The sequence below is a fragment of the Anomaloglossus baeobatrachus genome, chromosome 6 (assembly GCF_048569485.1).
Source record: "Anomaloglossus baeobatrachus isolate aAnoBae1 chromosome 6, aAnoBae1.hap1, whole genome shotgun sequence".
NCBI classification, from domain to species: Eukaryota; Metazoa; Chordata; class Amphibia; order Anura; family Aromobatidae; genus Anomaloglossus; species Anomaloglossus baeobatrachus.
Genome location: NC_134358.1, coordinates 74398628 through 74420634, shown reverse-complemented (window position 1 = coordinate 74420634; position 22007 = coordinate 74398628). Strand labels below are relative to the sequence as shown.

Below are 22007 nucleotides of genomic sequence, written 5' to 3'. Positions count from 1 at the left end.
TCAGTACGGACTAGAGTCTGTGCAAAATGATTTGTAGGGCCCAGTGTGAGGGTAGCCTGGGCTATAGGTCGTTTGTCCAAATGTAATAAGATCATCTGTGTATGTAAATAATCAAAGTATAGATGTCGTTGCATAATGATCTGTGTGTCTATATGACAATCGCACAGACGCCATAATATGATTCGAAGATGTGTGTACAGTAGGGCTATGTGCGCACGTTGCGTAAATTCATGCAGTTACGCTGCGCTTTGTAGCGCAGCGTAACTGCATGCGTCCTGCGTCCCCTGCACAGTCTATGGAGATTGTGCAGGGGCCGTGCGCACGTGGCGTCTCAGAGCGCAGCGCTTCGGCTACTGCCGAAGCGCTGCGCAAAAAGAAGTGACATGTCACTTCTTTCCTGCGCTTTGCCGGCAGCTCCTGCTCTGTCTATGGCAGGAGCTGCAGGTAGAGCGCATGGAATCGGCGCTCACTACGGACATTTCTGCAGCGATCTAAAGCGCACATGTGCTCTCCAGATCGCTGCAGAAATATCTGCAGGGCTAGTACGCAACGTGCGCACATAGCCTAAGGGTACCTTCACCCTTTAGCGATGCAGCAGCGATCCGACCAGCAATCTGACTGGTCAGGATCGCTGCTGCATCGCTACATGGTCGCTGGTGATCTGTCAAACAGGCAGATCTCACCAGCGACCAGTGACCAGCCCCCCAGCCAGCAGCGATGTGCAAGCAACGCTGCGCTTGCACGGAGCCGGTGTCTGGAAGCTGCGGACACTGGTAACTAAGGTAAACATCGGGTATGGTTACCCGATGTTTACATTAGTTACCAGCGCACACCGCTTAGCTTAGCGCTGGCTCCTTGCTCTCCGAGCTACAGTACACATCGGGTTAATTAACCCGATGTGTACAGCAGCTACATGTGCAGAGAGCCGGAGCCGGCAGCACAGGCAGCGTGAGAGCTGCGGAGGCTGGTAACTAAGGTAAATATCGGGTAACCACCTTGGTTACCCGATGTTTATCTTGGTTACAGCTTACCGCAGCTGCCAGATGCCGGCTCCTGCTCCCTGCTCGCTTCATTTGTAGCTCTCTCGCTGTCACACACAGCGATCTGTGTGTCACAGTGGGAGAGCGCCTTTGAAGAAAATGAACCAGGGCTGTGTGTAACGAGCAGCGATCTCGCAGCAGGGGCCAGATCGCTGCTCAGTGTCACACACAGCGAGATTGCTAATGAGGTCACTGCTGCGTCCCAAAAAGCGTGACTCAGCAGCGATCTCGGCAGCGAGCTCGCTGTGTGTGAAGCACCCCTAAGGTGTTAACGGAGATAATGAAGCCAGAATGAACAAAGAGCTATTTAGAAAAGAATCTGTTATCAGTTAGTTCTCACCATGTGAAATGAGGGATGTGAGATGTGGGAAGTTTGACTCCTCGTTCTTGCTCAGCAATGTGTTAACGAAGTATTCAGTAAGCAAAAACCAGTCTGCTGACGTACTGTATGAATATTGCTGGATATCTCTAACTAATCAGGGACAATGTTGACTTTTATAACTGTGTGTATTTTATAATATACGGACCAAAAGACCATTAAGCTTCTCCCGAATAGAGACACGTCTGTGTGGTTATTGCTCCTCAGACATACATCTGCACAGATTTGATTTGGACTCAGTCTCTGTGACCCAATTTGCGGGTTTTCCCTAAATTCCCAACCTTGACACCAGTACATTGTCCACGTCAGTAATCTGTGGCCGCTACATGGCAGCACCCACAGCTCTTTATTATGCACCTTGGTGTGATGCACCAGGCCGGCTAATAAAGACCCGCAGAAGCAGGCAAGAAGTTCTCAGGATTTCCATCGAGCGACCACAGATTGCTTCAGTGGCAAATAGATTTGCTCCAACTTTAGCAGGGACCACCAAAGCGGCAGTGCCAGAATAGCGGGGGGATTTAAAATAGGCATTATTGCTGTTTTATTAAGTTTTAATGGTGCCTACTGCTATGCAAAGATGCCAGGTATCCCTTTCATGAATTTTTTTTATGTTTTTTTTTCCCCAAAATTAAACAGATTGACCAAAGTTCAGCTGGCAACACTGACCAATCAACTGGAGCACTGAATGCCCTTCTTTTTACAGGAAACAGCGCTGTACATTATGTAGTGGTCATCGTGGTATTGCAGCTCAGTCCCATTCACTTGAATAGATGTGTACCAGGCATAGACCCTACTAAATATACATAGTGCTGTGTCAAAGGATATGTAGCCCTCAGCAGAGCATCACAGCCCCTACAAAGAAAGCCATGCCCTCGCCAGGTCCTGGACAAACTCACTGAAATATGGAAGCATTCATTGCAAAATAGGCACATTTTAATCTGTACTATGGAGGTAACGTATTACATATCACTCATGTGAAACTGGCCTAAAGCTCCAAGGCAATAATGAAGCTACACACATAGGTCCTCGACAGCAGCATAGAAGCAATGGACTAGGCTGCACTTTTTTCTTGCAAAAAAACTTTATAGCAGTGTACAAAATCTGGTGCATACAGTAGTACAGGCATTAGGCCTGAGCCACACGGCATGAATATCGGAGCGAGTGGAATGTGAGAAAACATCACATTCCACTCGGACCAACATTAGCCTGTGTCTCAGCACCCATAAGCGATTATTTTCTCAGCCCTAATCGGACCGAGAAAACAATTGCAGCATGCTCCGGGTGCAATGCAAGACTCTCTCTTGCACCCATTCAAGTCTATGGGGCAAAACATCACACTGCACTCGCAGAACACCGGCGTACCGCAAATGCAGGGCGAGAATGGCAATAGCCGGCAACGGAGGAGAGAGGGAGATCAATCTGGCTCGCCCCGCCCCTCCTCAGAGCCAGCCCACTCCTCCTCAGAGCCGGCCCGCCCTGCCCTTCCTCAGAGCCGTCCCTGCCCCTCCTCAAAACCGGCCTACCCGCCCCTCCTCAGAGCCAGCCCACCCCACCTCGCCCCTCCTCAGAGCCGCCCCCCCACCCCGCACGATCAGACCTCAGTTGCAGTGACACTCTCGTATGACACTCGACTCCTGCTGTGCTGCCAGTGTGAGCCGAGTGTCATCCAAGGATCGCACTAGTCCCCCGTGTGGCCCCGGCCTTAGTCTAAATATTATTACAGCACCTTACACCATTAACCCATGTCCTTGGATACAGCTGTGATTTGAGGAAGAAGGGAAGGATTAAAAACAAAAAAATCCAACACAGTAAAGACACTGTTATTACCTGTTATTCATTATGCAAACATTTTTATTTTTTGGGGGAAAAAAAAAAAAAAGTGACCTTCACACTGGAATTTTCAGATTGTCAAAAATTTTAAAATCACAATTTAAAAAAAATAAAAATAAAAATGTATAATACAAGAAGTCTGTTCTTATCCCTGGAATGACTGACAAAGATAAAGTAGTTTACAAAAAAAAAAAACATGAAAAATGAAAGATTTTTTTGATGTTTTTTGATATAACGCAAAAAAAAACAAAACAAAATAATCAATAAAATCAATGCTGCAAAAACAACAATAGTTCTAAATTGTATTAATTTTGCCCGTGAGATACAAGAAGGGAATTTTGTTTACTTACCGTAAATTCCTTTTCTTCTAGCTCCAATTGGGAGACCCAGACAATTGGGTGTATAGCTACTGCCTCCGGAGGCCACACAAAGTATTACACTTAAAAGTGTAAGGCCCCTCCCCTTCTGCCTATACACCCCCCGTGGGATCACGGGCTCCTCAGTTTTAGTGCCAAAGCAAGAAGGAGGAAAGCCAATAACTGGTTTAAAAACCAAATTCAATCCGAAGGAATATCGGAGAACTGAAACCATTCAACATGAACAACATGTGTACCCGAAAAAACAAAAAGCCCGAAGGAAACAGGGCGGGTGCTGGGTCTCCCAATTGGAGCTAGAAGAAAAGGAATTTACGGTAAGTAAACAAAATTCCCTTCTTCTTTGTCGCTCCATTGGGAGACCCAGACAATTGGGACGTCCAAAAGCAGTCCCTGGGTGGGTAAAATAATATCTCGTGATAGGGCCGTAAAAACGGCCCTTTCCTACATGGGGGCAATCGCCGCCTGAAGGACTTGTCTACCTAGGCTGGCGTCCGCCGAAGCGTAGATATGCACCTGATAATACTTGGTAAAAGTGTGCAGACTCGACCAGGTAGCCGCCTGGCACACCTGCTGAGCCGTAGCCTGGTGCCGTAATGCCCAGGACGCACCCACGGCTCTGGTAGAATGGGCCTTCAGCCCTGAGGGAACCGGAAGCCCAGCAGAACGGTAGGCTTCAAGAATTGGTTCCTTAATCTACCGAGCCAGGGTGGATTTGGAAGCTTGCGACCCTTTACGCTGACCAGCGACAAGGACAAAGAGTGCATCCGAGCGGCGCAGTGGCGCCGTGCGGGAAATGTAGATTCTGAGTGCTCTCACCAGATCCAACAAATGCAAATCCTTTTCACATTGATGAACTGGATGAGGACACAAAGAAGGTAAGGCGATATCCTGATTGAGATGAAAGGGGGATACCACCTTAGGGAGAAACTCCGGAATCGGGCGCAGAACCACCTTGTCCTGGTGAAACACCAGGAAGGGAGATTTGCATGACAGCGCTGCTAGCTCGGACACTCTCCGAAGAGACGTGACCGCTACTAGAAAGGCCACTTTCTGTGAAAGGCGAGAAAGGGAAACATCCCTCATAGGCTCGAAAGGCGGCTTCTGGAGAGCGATTAGAACCCTGTTCAGATCCCAGGGCTCTAACGGCCGCTTGTAAGGAGGGACGATATGACAAACCCCTTGCAGGAACGTGCGTACCTGAGGAAGTCGTGCTAGGCGCTTCTGAAAAAATACAGATAGCGCTGAGACTTGTCCTTTAAGGGAGCCGAGCGACCAACCTTTTTCCAAACCGGATTGCAGGAAGGAAAGAAAAGTAGGCAATGCAAATGGCCAGGGAGAAACTCCCTGAGCAGAGCACCAAGATAAGAATATCTTCCACGTCCTGTGGTAGATCTTGGCGGAGGTTGGTTTTCTAGCCTGTCTCATGGTGGCAATGACCTCTTGAGATAATCCTGAAGACGCTAGGATCCAGGACTCAATGGCCACACAGTCAGGTTCAGGGCCGCAGAATTCAGATGGAAAAACGGCCCTTGAGACAGCAAGTCTGGTCGATCTGGTAGTGCCATAAGGTGCCACAGATCCGGGTACCACGACCTCCTCGGCCAGTCTGGAGCGACGAGGATGGCGCGACGGCAGTCGGACCTGATCTTGCGCAGCACTCTGGGCAACAGTGCCAGAGGTGGGAACACATAAGGTAGCCGGAACTGCGACCAATCTTGAACTAAGGCGTCCGCCGCCAGAGTTCGGTGATCGTGAGACCGTGCCATGAAGGCCGGGACCTTGTTGTTGTGCCGGGACGCCATTAGGTCGACGTCCGGCATCCCCCAGCGGCGACAGATCTCCTGAAACACGTCCGGGTGAAGAGACCATTCCCCTGCGTCCATACCCTGGCGACTGAGGAAGTCTGCTTCCCAGTTTTCCACGCCTGGGATGTGAGCTGCGGATATGGTGGATGCCGTGTCTTCCACCTACGTCAGAATCCGCCGGACGTCCTGGAAAGCTTGCCGACTGCGTGTTCCTCCTTGGTGGTTGATGTATGCCACCGCTGTGGAGTTGTCCGACTGAATTCGGATCTGCTTGTCTTCCAGCCACTGCTGGAAGGCTTGTAGGGCAAGATACACTGCTCTGATTTCCAGAACATTGATCTGAAGGGTGGACTCTTGCTGAGTCCACGTACCTTGAGCCCTGTGGTGGAGAAAAACTGCTCCCCACCCTGATAGACTCGCGTCTGTCGTGACCACCGCCCAGGATGGGGGTAGGAAGGACTTTCCTTTTGACAATGAGGTGGGAAGAAGCCACCACCGAAGAGATTCCTTGGCCGCCTGAGAAAGGGAGACGTTCCTGTCGAGGGACGTCGACTTCCCGTCCCATTGGCGGAGAATATCCCATTGTAGTGGACGCAGATGAAACTGCGCGAAAGGGACTGCCTCCATTGTTGCTACCATCTTCCCTAGGAAGTGCAAGAGGCGTCTCAAGGGGAGTGACTGGCCTTGAAGGAGAGATTGCACCCCTGTCTGTAGTGAACGTTGTTTGTCCAGCGGAAGCTTCACTATCGCTGAGAGAGTATGAAACTCCATGCCAAGATATGTTAGCGATTGGGTCGGGGTCAGATTTGACTTTGAAAAGTTGATGATCCACCCGAAACTCTGGAGAGTCTCCAGCGCAACGTTCAGGCTGTGTTGGCATGCCTCTTGAGAGGGTGCCTTGACAAGTAGATCATCCAAATACGGGATCACAGAGTGACCTTGAGAGTGCAGGACTGCTACTACTGCTGCCATGACCTTGGTGAAGACCCGTGGGGCTGTCGCCAGCCCGAAAGGCAGAGCTACGAACTGAAGGTGTTCGTCTCCTATAACAAAGCGTAGAAAACGCTGGTGCTCTGGAGCAATCGGCACGTGGAGATAAGCATCTTTGATGTCTATTGATGCTAGGAAATCTCCTTGAGACATTGAGGCGATGACGGAGCGGAGGGATTCCATCCGGAACCGCCTGGTTTTCCCGTGCTTGTTAAGCAGTTTTAGATCCAGAACGGGACGGAAAGACCCGTCCTTTTTTGGCACCACAAACAAATTGGAGTAAAAACCGTGACCTTGCTCCTGAAGAGGAACAGGGGTCACCACTCCTTCTGCCTTTAGAGTGCACACCGCTTGCAGAAGAGCATCGGCTCGGTCGGAAGGTGGAGAAGTTCTGAAGAATCGAGTTGGAGGACGAGAACTGAACTCTATCCTGTACCCGTGAGACAGAATGTCTCTCACCCAACGGTCTTTGACCTGTGGCAGCCAAATGTCGCCAAAGCGGGAGAGCCTGCCACCGACCGAGGATGCGGAGAGAGGAGACCGAAAGTCATGAGGAAGCCGCCTTGGTAGCGGGTCTTCCGGCTGTCTTTTTTGGGCGTGACTGAGCCCGCCAAGAATCTGAGCTCCTCTGATCCTTTTGAGTCCTTTTGGACGAGGAAAATTGGGACCTGCCCGAGCCTCGAAAGGACCGAAACCCCGACTGTCCCCCCCTCTGTTGGGGTTTGTTTGGTTTGGGCTGGGGTAAGGATGAATCCTTACCCTTGGACTGTTTAATGATTTCATCCAATCGCTCACCAAACAGTCGGTCACCAGAAAATGGCAAACTGGTTAAGTACTTTTTGGAAGCAGAATCTGCCTTCCATTCCCTTAACCACAAGGTTCTGCGTAAAACCACGGAGTTGGCGGACGCCACTGCCGTACGGCTCGTAGAGTCCAGGACAGCATTAATCGCGTAAGACGCAAATGCAGACATTTGAGAGGTTAAGGATGCCACCTGCGGAACAGATGTACGTGTGACCGTGTCAATCTGTGTAAGACCAGCTGAAATAGCTTGGAGTGCCCATACGGCTGCGAATCCTGGAGCAAACGACGCGCCGATAGCTTCATAGATGGATTTCAACCAGAGCTCCATCTGTCTGTCAGTGGCATCTTTAAGTGCAGCTCCATCTTCCACTGCAACTATGGATCTAGCCGCAAGCCTGGAGATTGGAGGATCCACCTTGGGACACTGGGTCCAGCCCTTGACCACGTCAGGTGGAAAGGGATAACGTGTATCCTTAAGCCGTTTGGAGAAACGCTTATCTGGATAAGCGTGGTGTTTCTGGACTGCCTCTCTAAAGTCAGAGTGGTCCAGAAAAGTACTTAATTTACGCTTGGGATACCTGAAATGGAATTTCTCCTGCTGTGAAGCTGACTCCTCCACTGGAGGAGCTGGGGGAGAAATATCCAACATTCTATTGATGGACGCTATAAGATCATTCACTATGGCGTCACCATCAGGAGTATCCAGATTGAGAGCGGTCTCAGGATCAGAATCCTGATCAGCTACCTCCGCCTCATCATACAGAGAGTCCTCCTGCTGGGACCCTGACCAGTGTGATGAAGTCGAGGGTCGCTCATAGCGAGCTCGCTTAGGCTGCCTGGGACTGTCGTCCGTGTCAGAGCCTTCACCCTGGGATGCATGGGACACCCCCGGAACCCGGAGCTGTTCCAACTGAGGGGGACCAGGGAGCAATGATTCAACAGTGCCCATGGTCTGAGTTACTGGTCTAGACTGCAAAGTTTCTAGAATTTTATTCATAGTCACAGACAAACTATCAGCAAAAACTGCAAACTCCGTCCCCGTCACCTGGACAGTATTCACAGGTGGTTCTCCCTGGGCCACCTCTAGCAGAGGCCCCGGCCGAGCAGTTGCCACAGGGGCCGAGCACTGCACACAGTGGGGGTCAGTGGAACCTGCCGGTAGAGTAGCCTCACATGCGGTACAAGCAGCATAGAAAGCTTGTGCCTTGGCACCCTTGCTTTTTGCGGATGACATGCTGTTGTCTCCTCTGAGCAATCTAGGAGGGTATATAGCCAAGAATCACCAGCGACCGTACAGTGCAATGTATAGCATGCAAGCATAAAAATACAAATGTACACTTCGGCACTAGTGGGGTCAGCACCAGAGGTGCCGCTTACCGCCCGCTCAAACGCGGGTGTGTGGTCGCCAGAATCCCGTGTCTGGGTCTCCCAGAACTTGTCTCCCCTCTCCAGCTCAGACTGCACACAGGAATGGCTGCCGGCGTTCTGTGAAGGGGGGCGGACCGTGGGCGTGCCTCAGACAAAGTGCGGGAAACTGGCGTCCCACTGTGCCCAGTGTGAGGGCTGGAGTATGTAAAGTAGACTCCAGCCCTCTGCGCTGATGTTCTGTACAGCGTCCCGCCCTTCCTCTGACTGGCAGGCCTGGGGGCGGGAACGAAACGAAACTAGGCCGCAAAAGCCGGGGACTCGAGTAATAAGCGCGGCCGTCATATATGCACGGCCAGCGCGGAAGTCCCCGGCGCACCACAAGTCCCAGCCGCGCCGCAGCGTAAACTGACAGCAGCGGCCGGCGCGGCAGTTCCCAATACATTAACTCACTCAGCAGAGCTGTAGTGAATAGTGGCACAAGCGCGCAGCGCTGTTGTCCCCGGCGCACTAACACACCCAGCAATGCTGCAGTGTGTCTGCGCGCGGTCTGTACGGGGACACAGAGTACCTTGACGTAGCAGGGCCATGTCCCTGACGATACTCAGCTCCATATCCAGCAGATTCCCCAGCGGCTGTGGATGGAGCACGGTCTCAGTGCCTGGAGACCGGTAAAATCCCACTTCACCCAGAGCCCTAAGGGGGATGGGGAAGGAAAGCAGCATGTGGGCTCCAGCCTCCGTACCCGCAATGGGTACCTCAACCTTAACAAACACCGCCGACAAAAGTGGGGTGAGAAGGGAGCATGCTGGGGGCCCTAGTATGGGCCCTCTTTTCTTCCATCCGACATAGTCAGCAGCTGCTGCTGACTAAACAGTGGAGCTATGCGTGGATGTCTGACCTCCTTCGCACAAAGCATGAAAACTGAGGAGCCCGTGATCCCACGGGGGGTGTATAGGCAGAAGGGGAGGGGCCTTACACTTTTAAGTGTAATACTTTGTGTGGCCTCCGGAGGCAGTAGCTATACACCCAATTGTCTGGGTCTCCCAATGGAGCGACAAAGAAAAGGGAGTTCTCTCTGCTAAAGTATATTGTGACAAGCCAGGTGGCAATGCCCGGCCACAGGTCTCCGGACCTGAATGAGGAGGCTCGGGTGTATATCTGAGGCCGCTTGTTCAGGTCTGGAGGCCGTCCATCAGGCCGGTGATTGTGGCCGGACCGCTCAGTGGTCATGTACTGTACCGGTGCACAGTACCTTCTAATAGTGCAAGTGACCTGATCAGGATCGGCAGATATAAGGTCATCAAACCTTTAAAATTAGGTTCTCATATCACAAACCGTATCTGGAGCAGTGCATTGTGGGAACACACAGAATGAAGCATATTAGCGGTATTAATAAAAATAAAGTTACTATCCTCCATCCGGTGATGATCACGTCGATATTAAACACAAGAGGCTGCACTGCTAAGAAATTCTGCTGACAACTTGTTCCTACATCAGTCAGGTGCAGCGTTCTTCTCAATATCAAATATGGATCCAAATCATCCACATTAGGCTGGAGTCACACTTACGTGTGACTCGTGCGAGTATCGGATCGCACTGCCCGGACCGGCCGCGGCTCTCCTGACAGGAGCAGGTCAGCATCATAGAAATACATACAGCGGAGCCGATCCGGGAAGAAAAGAAGCCAGCTGGTCGGGGCAGTGTGATCTGATACTCGCGAGTAACACGCAAGTGTGACCCCGGCCTTAACCTGAAGAGGACCGTGATCAGAAGGGTACAGGTCCTCAGGATATCAGTGGTGTGGTCTAAAGCTTTGGGCCTGTAACATCAATGATCCCAAGGTAAAAAAAAAAACCTTAGATGGGAACTGTAGTCTCAAAGACTGCAGAGATCAATAGTACTTAGAGACACTTAAAATCTGCTCAACTGACTGTCAAGCACAGTGGGGAGTCACATTACACCTCCTATTATACTCTATGGAGAAGGGGAGTGAGAAAACAGGAGGAGAGATCGTGCTGAGCTTTCTAACAAGTCTTTTACCTCACTCCACAGCTGGATTCACATCCACACTGCTCAGTAGTGCAGTATAATGGCCACTACACTGCCTCAGTGTGATCAGTCTCTCTGTGCTGTGATGTGTCTGGGAGACCTCATTGTAGCCAGTCTCTTCCCACCAGCTCAGAGTCGATTACAAAGAGCAATACTGCATAGGGGAAAACTGATGAAAATTAAAGATACAAGTCACATAGTGGTCAGTGATTGTGTTATTCATGGTGTACACAGCTTATGAAAAAGGTATTTGAAAGTATAGTTGCCCTTAAAAAGTTTACCAAAACAATTATAGTATAGTAATAGACCCGATTAGAGTTTCTGATTTAATAGGTGAAATCTTGTCAGGATCCTCATCCTCGGAATGGAGAGATGTTATAAAGATCACCTCTCTTTGGAGAACCTGTCCTCTATTAGGCCACTTTCACATTGCGTTCTGACCTGCGTTCAGCGGTCCTGTCGGGCCTCCCACCTAAACCCCCCCTCAAAACAGGTTTCGGAAGCATGCACCGGACGGGGCCATTGACTAGAATGGTGCAGAAACAGAGGACCAAAAAGTCTTTAAAATTTGCCCATATAACTTCATATCCCTAGATCAAATGACTCAAATAAGCACCGCATAGGAAATACAAAATAGTATATTTTATTAGTTATCAAAAACCAGGGCACAGGGATAGAAAAACATGTGAAACACAATGTACATACAGGACAACGACATACGGTGAGTGAAAAGATTCCACACATCCACCCCTAGGTACATAAATCAGGGCTCAATTATGTTGCTCCAAGAGCAATAAATATATAATCACCGACATAGGAACAATCACCCATATGGTTACCTAAAAAAGCTTTCCCATAAGGGATAATGAAAGCCATAAGTTAGGGATCAGGCTGGGGGGAGTTCCACTGCAGGATGCAGTGTCAAATACAACCGAGCACCCATCTGCAGAGCTCGCCTAGCTGTTAACAGCGTGCCGGGGTGGGTGCGGGGAAAGTCCCAACACGTGTTTCGCGATATGTGGGCAAATTTAGACTTTTTGGTCCTGTTTCTATATCATATGTATTTGTTGCCGTTTACTCTTATAATGAGGACCACATATGCCTCTAATTTGGTTTCACTATAATGGTGCAGACTGAGTCACTGTGGGCTCTGCCGTGCACCATTTTCTGGCGCAAGCGCTTTCTGAAGGCGGACACCCAGACACAGTCTACTACATCTAGGTAACTGACACCAAAAAGCGTATACTCACAAAACGGTGCAGGACAGAGAACACAGTGACTCCATCTGCAACATTATAATGAATGGCCCCGTCGGCGCAGGCGTCCGAAACCCGTTTTGTGCGGGATTCAGACAGAAGCCCCGATGGGACCACTGAACGCAGGTCAGAACGCAATGTGAAAGGGGCCTTACAGACACAACCCACTGATTTTAATGTATACTTTGTAATGCTTAATTTTCCCACTAGAGGCACTGCAGGCAAACTGAACACTTACTGCCTGTTTTCCACCATATCTGATCACTAATATGGGTTCTGCAAACCAGAGAACTCTTTAAAGGGAACCAAACATCCGCATTTTCCTATATAAGGTGCAGCCAGTGCAGTACTGGCACTATCAGGCAAATTGTGTACATACCATTAGGGTGCAGCTCGGGTGTTTAGGCTGTGAAATTCAACTTTATAAAGTTTGAAAATTCATGCACATTTTGATTGACGTGTGCACCTCGATGCTAATGTCCGGGCGGGATATGCACGTGTATCCCCCCCTCCTGTTCTTCCCTCCCTCTGGAAGTATGTAAATTTCTAATCTTCAGTTACATGGCGTCGGTTAGCGCCTGCGCATAGCGCTCATCTCCGGCGCCATGTTTCTGAAGCCCACAGTATTATGGTGCATGAGAGGGCGGCGCATGCACCCTCGCTTCTTCAGATCTGTTGTGACTGCGGGAGTGCGCGTGGTCACAACAGGACTGGAGAACAGCTGATCTTACCGATTAGCTGCAGCAGACATCTGCTACGATATCGTCTGCTGCAGCTAATCAGGGTAAGATCAGCTGTTTTCCAGTCCTGTTGTGACCTCGCGCGCTCCCGCGGTCACAATAGATCTGAAGAAGGCAGGGCGCATGCGCCACCCTCTCATGTACAATAATACTGTGGGCTTCAGAATCAGAAACATGGCGCCGGAGATGAGCGCTATGCGCAGGCGCTAAATCCGATGCAGTGTAACTGAAGATTAAAAATGTACATACGGCCAGAGGGAGGGAGGGAACAGGCAGGGGGGGGGGGGGGATACACGTGCATAACCCGCCCGGACATTAGGAGAGTGGTGCACACGTCAATCAAAAAGTGCATGAATTTTCAAACTTTATAAAGTTGAATTTCACAGCCTAAACACCTGAGCTGCCCACTAATGGTATGTACACACTGTGCATGATAGTGCCAGTACTGCACTGGCTGCACCTTATATAGGAAAATGCTGATGTTTGGTTCCCTTTAATGCATTAAATGCACAATTCCAGCGTTTTGGTTTTTTTTATTGTACTATTGGAGTGATGCTTTATATCTACGTCCGCTGCCTAATCCTGACTCTCCGGCGTCTTCATCTGTTGCCAGTGATTTGTGACCTGTCAGCAGCTCCAGCGTTTCATTGAAGCATGTGGCGGCAGTCACAACTCTATACAACTCAGAGCCTCGTTTTAGCTCTCATAGACTTGCACTGAAAGCTTGTGATGCAACGTCTGACTTCCAGCCAGTCAGAAGTTGCAGTCACAAGACTGTGCTTCGGGACTGGAGCAACGCTGAAAAGGATGAAAACGGAGGGAGAGTATAATAAGAGTATACCACTCCAGCGCTGGAAAAAAATAAAAACAAACATTTAAAAAAAAAGCTGAAGTGGTGCTTTAAATGGGTTTGGTAGAATTTTAGCAGCAAAATATACATTTCTACCATTGTCCACGTCATTGGAAATCAGCGGCGCCGGATAACCCGTTTAGCATTTAAACCCTGTTGACGTCTGATGTGTCCTACGCTCTCCGAGACTAAGGCTCTGTGCGCACTAGAGCTTTTTACCCGCGGATTTGCCGCGGAAATTTCTTGAGAAATGTCTGCAATCTTTGTGCAGACATTTCCCAGCAAATTCTATGGTAAAAAAAAAAAGCTGTGCGCACTGGTGCGGATTTTTCTCCAGAAATTTCCTTGAGAAGAATTTCTCGAGAAACTTTCTTGAGAAAATGAACATGTCCATTATTTCCGCAGGTACCCTGCGGATTTCGGCAGTACAGCCTGCAAAAATCCGCAGGGAACCACCCGCGGGAAAATCGCGGCAATTCCGCGGCTAATCCGCGGCAAATCCGCGGCAAATCCGCATGCGGATTTGGTGCGGATTTTTTCCGGAGGTCCGGAAATCTTTCACTCCCAGAAGTTTCTCAAGAAATTTTCTTGAGAATCTTCACATTTCTAGTGCGCACATAGCCTTAAAGTCCCCGTCGCAGAACATCACAGTCTGATAGATCTCCGCAATCACCAAACACACAAGGTGCAGGGTCTATAAGTTACTATACTCCGGCAGGTCCCTCCTTAATTTCAACACTTTCAACTTCTCGACTTTGATTTTAGCTTTCAGCAGCTCCTCTTCTAGATGCTGCCTCCTCTTCAGACATTCCCGCTTCTCCTTAACGTAAAGTCCATATTGCTTCTGGTTGTGTAAAATGAGCTGATGCTCTTTTTTGACCAACTGCAACGTCTCTGGACTGCAAGCGCAGGTCGTCCGCAGGCGCGAGCAGTTCTGACTGAAGCATTCCTCTATCCTGGGCAGTGGCGGAGACATGGACAAATTCATATCCACGGAGGAGAGGGAAGGAGACAGCGATCTGTCCAAGTTCTGGTCAAACTCCAGCTCTTCAACCTCGTCAGAGGCCGCCTCCTCTCGCGGAGCTACCAGCAAAGACGGGGGCGGCTTCACGTCGTCGTTTTCCTGCTCCAGCTCCACGGTGACCGCAGAGACGTGATCCGGTAACGGCGGTGGCAAGAGATTGATTGTCGATTCCAGCTTTAGAGGTTTCGCTTCGCTGAAATGAAAAAGGAGAAAATTCAATTTTTGCCATTTTTTTTTCTTCTTCGTTTTAGCAATATTATAAGAGTATAATTGTATCTAGAATTGTGCTGTCTGCGTCAGACCACGCGTGGTTAAAACCGCCTCCGCTCCATGGATTACATAATTGGCAAGTGAAACACCCCTGCGCAGGCAACAGTCACGTAACACCAATCAGTATAATTAAAGGGGCTGTCTTATTACAAAAACCCCTTTCAAAATGTATTTGCCCCCACGGTGATCAGCTAATTTTGCATGAGAACTGTAGCATCACATGACGGCCAATGGAGGAATGGCCATCTATGTAATACAAGAAAGGCACGAGAGCAACTCTCCACTTTGGCTCATAGATAGGGGTGGTCTTGAGCAGTAGACCCCCCCGGATGACCTCCATTTGCACTAACAGGGTATGTTAAAAGTAGCTGTCTGCATGAGACAACCCCTCTAAAAAGGGTTTCCCACTCATATTGGTGACCTATCCAAAAAGTTCACTTAGGCCCCTTTCACACATCAGCAAAAGCACAGTCATTTAGTGAAAAAAACATCTAGGGCTGGATCCGTTTTTTCCTCATTGACTTGTATTAGTGACTGACTGCAATGATGGCCTCATGTTTCATCCGTCGTGCGAAGGATCTGTGGTAAAATGTTTGTCCGTGCGATGGAGCCGAGGGCCACATGAATTTTTGTCTGCGTCGAAAAAACGGACAGCGACGGATCCGTCGTTTGTTATAATGGAAGTCTATGGGTGCAGGATCCGTTGCAATCAGTCAAATGTGGATTCTTGCGACGGATCAGTTTTTTTTCAACCGAGCATGCTCAGATGAGGTGTCAAATAATTTGTGGTCAGAAAAATCAATCTCTCCCTCAGGATGGGTTCATATACAGTAGGTTTTTAATAGAACATAACCTTTCATGTGAAAAAAATGTGGTACAACGGATCTGGGTTTTTTTTTTTTTACAGGATCCGTCACATCAGTTTTACCACAATCTGAGACAGATGCGTTACATCAGTCACAAAACGGATTGTGACCGATGGCAAAAAACTGATGTGTGAAAGAGGGTTACATATTAAACAACTCCGCAGACCCCGCCGATTTTGTAGGCATCGGCAGAACATCATTTGCCTAATGTTTTACAGACAAATGATGCCGAGCATTGACAAGTTGGGAGATACAGCCGCAGGCCAGGTTTTGTTAAGCCGACAGCTGTCATAGGTCTATGGAGGCCTTTGAGCAGAAGTCAATTTTCCCCCTCTTATCTCCACCCTCGCCTTTTTGATTGACAGCTCTGGCTTCATAGCACAAGAGATAGATAGAAAACCAGCAGCTGGGAAAGTGCACTTAAATGTTTGGCCCCTCCATAATGCTTTGTTTGAACGGTCATTCTGTGCCAACATTGGCCTTTTAATGGGGTCTGCTGTAGATCAGCTACTATTATTAGTGGACTGATGCATGGACCGGCTGTGGGTCTCCTGACCCCAACTGGACAGCCTCAGGCATATACGAGGCTCGTTCAATGGCCGGTCTGCTCTCACACCACACAGAGGTGCAAATATATTCCTATAGGAAGGGCAGCTATGTAGGATGCATGGGCACCTTTACCGTAAAAAGAAGCTTGGGGGTCTGCAAAGAGCATGATGGGCTCACAGCCTGGTAAGCTGGCCATTCACATTAATGAGAAGTGAATGGAGAGAGCCACATGCACGAGGGGCTCCCCATACTGGAGATGGGGAATCCGGAGGTGGACACTCATCTATTAGACATTTAGGATATTCCCTGAATGTCTTCTGTGAGACAAACCCTTTACTGTTGGCTGAACCCGCTGACCATTTTGTGTATGGGGCCTCTGAATCTCCACTGATGACATGTCAGGGGAGGGAAGGATCGGGCATTTGGATTTCAACATGCTCGATCCTCATGTTACCACCACTACATGGGGCTTGTATAACAACATGTGGTCATACAAGGCCCTGGGTTGTTGCTTTTTGTTTTTTTCTAATTTGAGGGTTTTTTTCTGTCCCCCAGCTGCAGTTTGATAAAAAATGATGTCAGCACTGCAGACAATCACATCACAGACAGCCGCGGTAGAGACTCCGTGCTGGACCTGGAGAGTATGAGAAAAGCACAGTTTGGGTTCTTAAACCTATTTCCAGCCAGGGAACAAGGGTTTTTCCAAACCATAAAACCCTCTTAATGCAAAATTGCAGGGAGGCTAATCAGCCAGAGGTCTACCTTATGTGCTTTTAGGAAACAGAAGTACAGGGGCGTGAAAATCTTTGCATTTTATAATCTGTGGGGGGTTTGAATGTCAAGACGGACCTATCAGTGAAAGGGTTAAACTATCCTCATACGGGATATAGAGGATATGGAATAAAGTACAGTGCATATAGAAGATACGTGCACCACCATGATTCTCCATACGGCAGGCAGCAGCCTGTATGTGAATTGTACGCCTTTCCAGATAGAACAGGATAGACATAATCCTGGAGCAGCGACGCCGCGGACCCCCCTGTCCTACCCCCATCCCCTAACAGCAGCTGTGAATAGCAGCAGCGCTGGGATTGGCCGGCTCCGCCAGCTTTATATCCTAGGACTGGAATTTCAGGTTTGGCTCCTGGGATCTGCTGAGTGCGGCTTTTCAGCCACTATCAGGCCTTTTAACCCCTTCTGCTCGTCTTCATTTGCACATGAACAGTAGCAGCTTTGTACAGAAAACAGGAGCAGCCCCTGTCCTAGATTACCCCATACTATATTGCCAGGCATATCTGACTACCCCGAGGGGCGGTCATCCAGCTTTTCCACTATTCCTGCGACTGCACATTGGGGCTATGTGAGGCTTACACACGCTCTGCTCATGGAGGGGGCGACTGATTGCACCATCTCTGCCCCTTATAATTGTGCCATCAATTCACCAGCAAACCTACCTGTAACCAGTATTAGAAAAACATGGCTGCTTTTCCCACCAGGAATAGCGCCACACCTCTCCATAGGTTGTGACTGGTATTGCAGCTTAGCCTCAATTAATGGAGCCAAACTGAAATACCAACCATACAACCCATGAACAGGTGTGGCGCTGTTTCTAACAAAGCAGTCATGTTTTTCAATCTGGAAAGGCAAATTTAAGAAGGAGGAATGGAGGGGAGAGGGGGTGGGGGGGGATCCAAATCAGAAATTAATTCAGGACTGGTTATTAGGCCTCTTTTCCACTTGCCATTTTCATGTGTGAGTGCGATCCAATAAAACATCAGACCGCACTCGCACCAGTGTTAATCAATGAGGCAGTTGCCTCTTGATTATGTTGAATTTGGCAGCGAGTCTCGAATCACGCACCCCCATACAAGTCTATGGGAGCGTGTAAAACATAGCACTGCACTCGCATGTTATGCAACTACAGTGCGGTGTATGCAGAGACAGAAAACAGAGGAGATGGGAGAAAGTGCTCCCGACATCTTCTCTGATGCTGAGATATGATCGCAATACCAGATCACAGTCGCATGACCCTCGGCCGACGCTCGCAGGAGAGGGTCATCAGCATATCGCTTCCGATACTCTTGCATCGGAAACTGCACGCAAGTGGAAAAGAGCCCTAATGAGGAAAACCTCTCTTCCTGCTGGATTCAATTCTTGCTATGGGTCAAAAACTTGCAAAACTGTATGACCATCAAAAGGGATGGTCCAAAATCAGAGAAACATGGCTGCTGTCACCTGAAATCAGCGCCGCCCATCCCCAGGTTATGTAGGGTGTTGCAGCTCTGACTCATTTGCTTTGATATAGCAGAGCTGCAGTACCACATGCAACCTCTGGACACGGGTGGTGCTGTGTGAGGAAGCCATCAGCCATATTGTTCTAAGGGTGAGGCTAATTCTTATAGCCACCAGCGAGGGGATGATAGGGGCGCGAGATCGATACAAGCTCCTGTAATGGCTGATGGTGGGACCTTAGGAGCCCATTTTTTGGTATTTATTACTGCTGTGCATGTTTCGGTGCCATATGGTAATACTTTTGCCAAGTTTTCATACATACGGCCATCACAGCAGTGTACAGATCGGCCGCAGCCTCCTGACCACAACTCATCAGCATGAGGCTGGTGAGATCAGGGCGGGCGGATCGGCCACATCTACGTCCCTTTCCTTCCTACCCAAAACTGGTTCCCCAAAGCCTTCAATGGAGGAGAGGAAAAAAAAAAAAAAAAAAAAAAAAAAAAGGAGTCTGCCCATTTTAGACAATTATGTCAAAAGTGTGATATTTTGGGTCAGTGGGGCCTCCCCTCCCTCTGGCTGTCAGTGATTGGCCGCATGGGTCAGGTGATCACGTGCCTGCTCTGCGGCTCCCCCTGGCGGCTCTCCCCGGCACTGCGCCCCGGCACTTACTTGCAGGAGCCGTTGACGACGTTGCTGAACTGCGGGATGATGTCCAGCAGGCGCTTGGTGGCCTCGGTCAGCGTGCTGTCGGCGCCCGCCTTGCTCTGCAGCAGCTCCTGCTTGCCGTGCTCCTTCAGCCGCTTGTACAGGGTGCGCAGGCCCTGCGGGGTGCGCGGCGGCCGGCCCGGGCCCATGGCGTTGTACTTGTCGGCGATGATCTCCCAGCAGTTGTTCTTCTCGATGATGACGGAGTGCTTGTTGGTGTGCTCCTCCAGGACGCCGATGTACGGCCGCACCAGCTCCAGCAGGTCCAGCTTTTCAAACACAGTGAAGTTACACGATCGCGCCTTCATGGCTAGGCCGCACAGCACACCGCACAACACGCAGGCTTAACTAGGTTAGTCCCGCTCAAGCCTACGCCTACGGGGGGGAGGGTTTATTACAATTCCTCCGGCTTAGGCCGGCGCGGGTGGAGGGAGTCAGTCGGGCCTACCCGTGAGCCGTGTGCCGCACTATGAGTGCCGCTCCGGACTCCCGGGTCACGGCGGACACTGCCCCATCATTTATTACCGCAGGCACGGGCGCAGCGGCCGGCGCTGGAGACCTACCCACAGCGCCGCCCGGCGCACACTCCCTGCCGGGGCCCCGCCGCGCCTGGTGCTGGCTTTGCCTCATTTGCATAATGCCAGTCCTGCAGCCAATCAGTCGCTGAGACACTTAGGTCACGCCCAAGGCTCAGACTGCGCTGTAAGCTCGGCCTCGCCGGCTGTGCATGCCGCGGGGCATTGTGGGCCAGGCTCTGCTCACAAGGGCCATAGCAACCAAGCCTAGCAACGGACGGCGCCTGGGCTGATAACAGAGAACAACAGATTTAACGAAACTATCAGCCATCGCAAAAAACCCAGGTTGTTTCATTTTTTGTTACAGCCTTCCAATAGCCTTTTATTTTTTCCATCTTACCCTCAACATTTCAGAATAAGGTCTTAGTTGTTGGAAACGTTCCTGTTTAATTCAAAGGGATTGTCCAGTTACAGGAAAGCGGGATGAAGTAAAGTAAACATGGGAGGTTCTCACCCTTCCTGGGTCCAGTGGCGGCATCGGTCCTGTGACATCCCGAAGACTGCGCCAGCCAATCTGGGACGGGGATGGGGGCACTGCGCAAATGGGGGGAATGGCGGCACTGCACGGGTGAAGGGGAATGGCGGCACTGCATGGGTGAAGGGGAATGGCGGCACTGCACGGGTGAAGGGGAATGGCGGCACTGCACTGGTGAAGGGGAATGGCGGCACTGCACTGGTGAAGGGGAATGGCGGCACTGCGCAGGGGGGGGGGAATGGCGGCACTGCACGGGTGAAGGAGAATGGCGGCACTGCGCAGGGGGGGGGGAATGGCGGCACTGCACTGGTGAAGGGGAATGGCGGCACTGCACGGGTGAAGGGGAATGGCGGCACTGCACGGGTGAAGGGGAATGGCGGCACTGCACTGGTGAAGGGGAATGGCGGCACTGCGCAGGGGGGGGGAATGGCGGCACTGCACGGGTGAAGGAGAATGGCGGCACTGCGCAGGGGGGAGGGGGAATGGCGGCACTGCACGGGTGAAGGGGAATGGCGGCACTGCGCAGGTGAGAGGGGGAATGGCGGCACTGCACGGGTGAAGGGGAATGGCGGCACTGCGCAGGGGGGCGGGGGGAATGGCGGCACTGCGCAGGGGGGCGGGGGGAATGGCGGCACTGCGCAGGGGGGAGGGGGAATGGCGGCACTGCGCAGGGGTGCGGGGGGAATGGCGGCACTGCACGGGTGAAGGGGAATGGCGGCACTGCGCAGGGGGGAGGGGGAATGGCGGCACTGCGCAGGGGGGCGGGGGGAGAGAATGGCGGCACTGCGCAGGGGGGCGGGGGGAGAGAATGGCGGCACTGCGCAGGGGGGCGGGGGGAGAGAATGGCGGCACTGCGTGGAGCTCACTGATTGGATACAAAATTTACATAGATTTTTTTTCTAATAAAACTTATTAAGCCACCTACAGTGCGTTGTGTGTTGTTGATGGAGCTGTGTGACGGCCTGTCCGGGGAACCGGAGTTGTTGCTATTAGGACTTAATAGTTTACTACGTTTTTTTTTCCCTTAGGGACAGAACATCACCGCAAAACAAGCTCTGGCAGGTCAGCGTGCCGCGCACAATCCAGCATGCCACATATTAACAGTAGAAAGACTTCTACAAATAGACCAGGGTTACCAATTCATCTCAAAATTGGAGACATTGGAAAACTGTAATAAATTATTTTGGTTAGTTAACCCATCCCGGCACCACCACCACCCATAGTTCCCAGCACCACCACCCCGTGGATCAGCCGTTCCCGGCACCACCACCCCATGGATCAGCCGTTCCCGGCACCACCACCCCATTGATCAGCCGTTCCCGGCACCACCACCCTGTGGATCAGCCGTTCCTGGCACCACCCCGTGGATCAGCCGTTCCCAGCACCACCCCGTGGATCAGCCGTTCCTGGCACCACCCCGTGGATCAGCCGTTCCCGGCACCACCCCGTGGATCAGCCGTTCCTAGCACCACCACTCCACCGCTGAGCTGCTCCTGATGGCACGGGATAGAATTACTCTTTTGGGGAGCTATACAGCTCTGTTGATGGAAACGTTGCCAGTGTGCTGTGGATCCAACTCCTGTTAATTCACATAAGGGGCTGTTATGTGTTACCCAGCCATGGCCACTATAGAGACGACAAAGCTGTGTAACCCCGAAACAGAGCATTTCCGATCGACGGTGGCATCGGGAACAGCTCATTGGCAGGGAGACAGGAACAGCTCACCGATGCAGGGGGCCGGGTGTCACATCTGCACCGATCACATATCCTGACAGCTTATCAATATTAACACCATCAAAGGGAATAGGTCACCAGGTTTTTGC

The 22007-nt window shown here is 50.7% G+C and overlaps 2 protein-coding genes across 3 annotated transcripts in view; both read right to left on the bottom strand.

Annotated features, from left to right (window-relative positions):
* Positions 1 to 22007, bottom strand: part of RAD54B (RAD54 homolog B) — a 136954-nt gene that overhangs the window by 87633 nt on the left and 27314 nt on the right. The gene's annotated exons all lie outside the window — the stretch shown is intronic.
* Positions 13100 to 19741, bottom strand: FSBP (fibrinogen silencer binding protein). The gene is made up of 2 exons (XM_075316226.1): positions 19099 to 19741; positions 13100 to 14705 (listed from the first exon to the last, which is right to left on the bottom strand). Exons 1-2 carry the CDS (start codon positions 19440 to 19442, stop codon positions 14183 to 14185), a joined length of 867 nt encoding a protein of 288 aa, XP_075172341.1. The 5' UTR covers positions 19443 to 19741; the 3' UTR covers positions 13100 to 14182.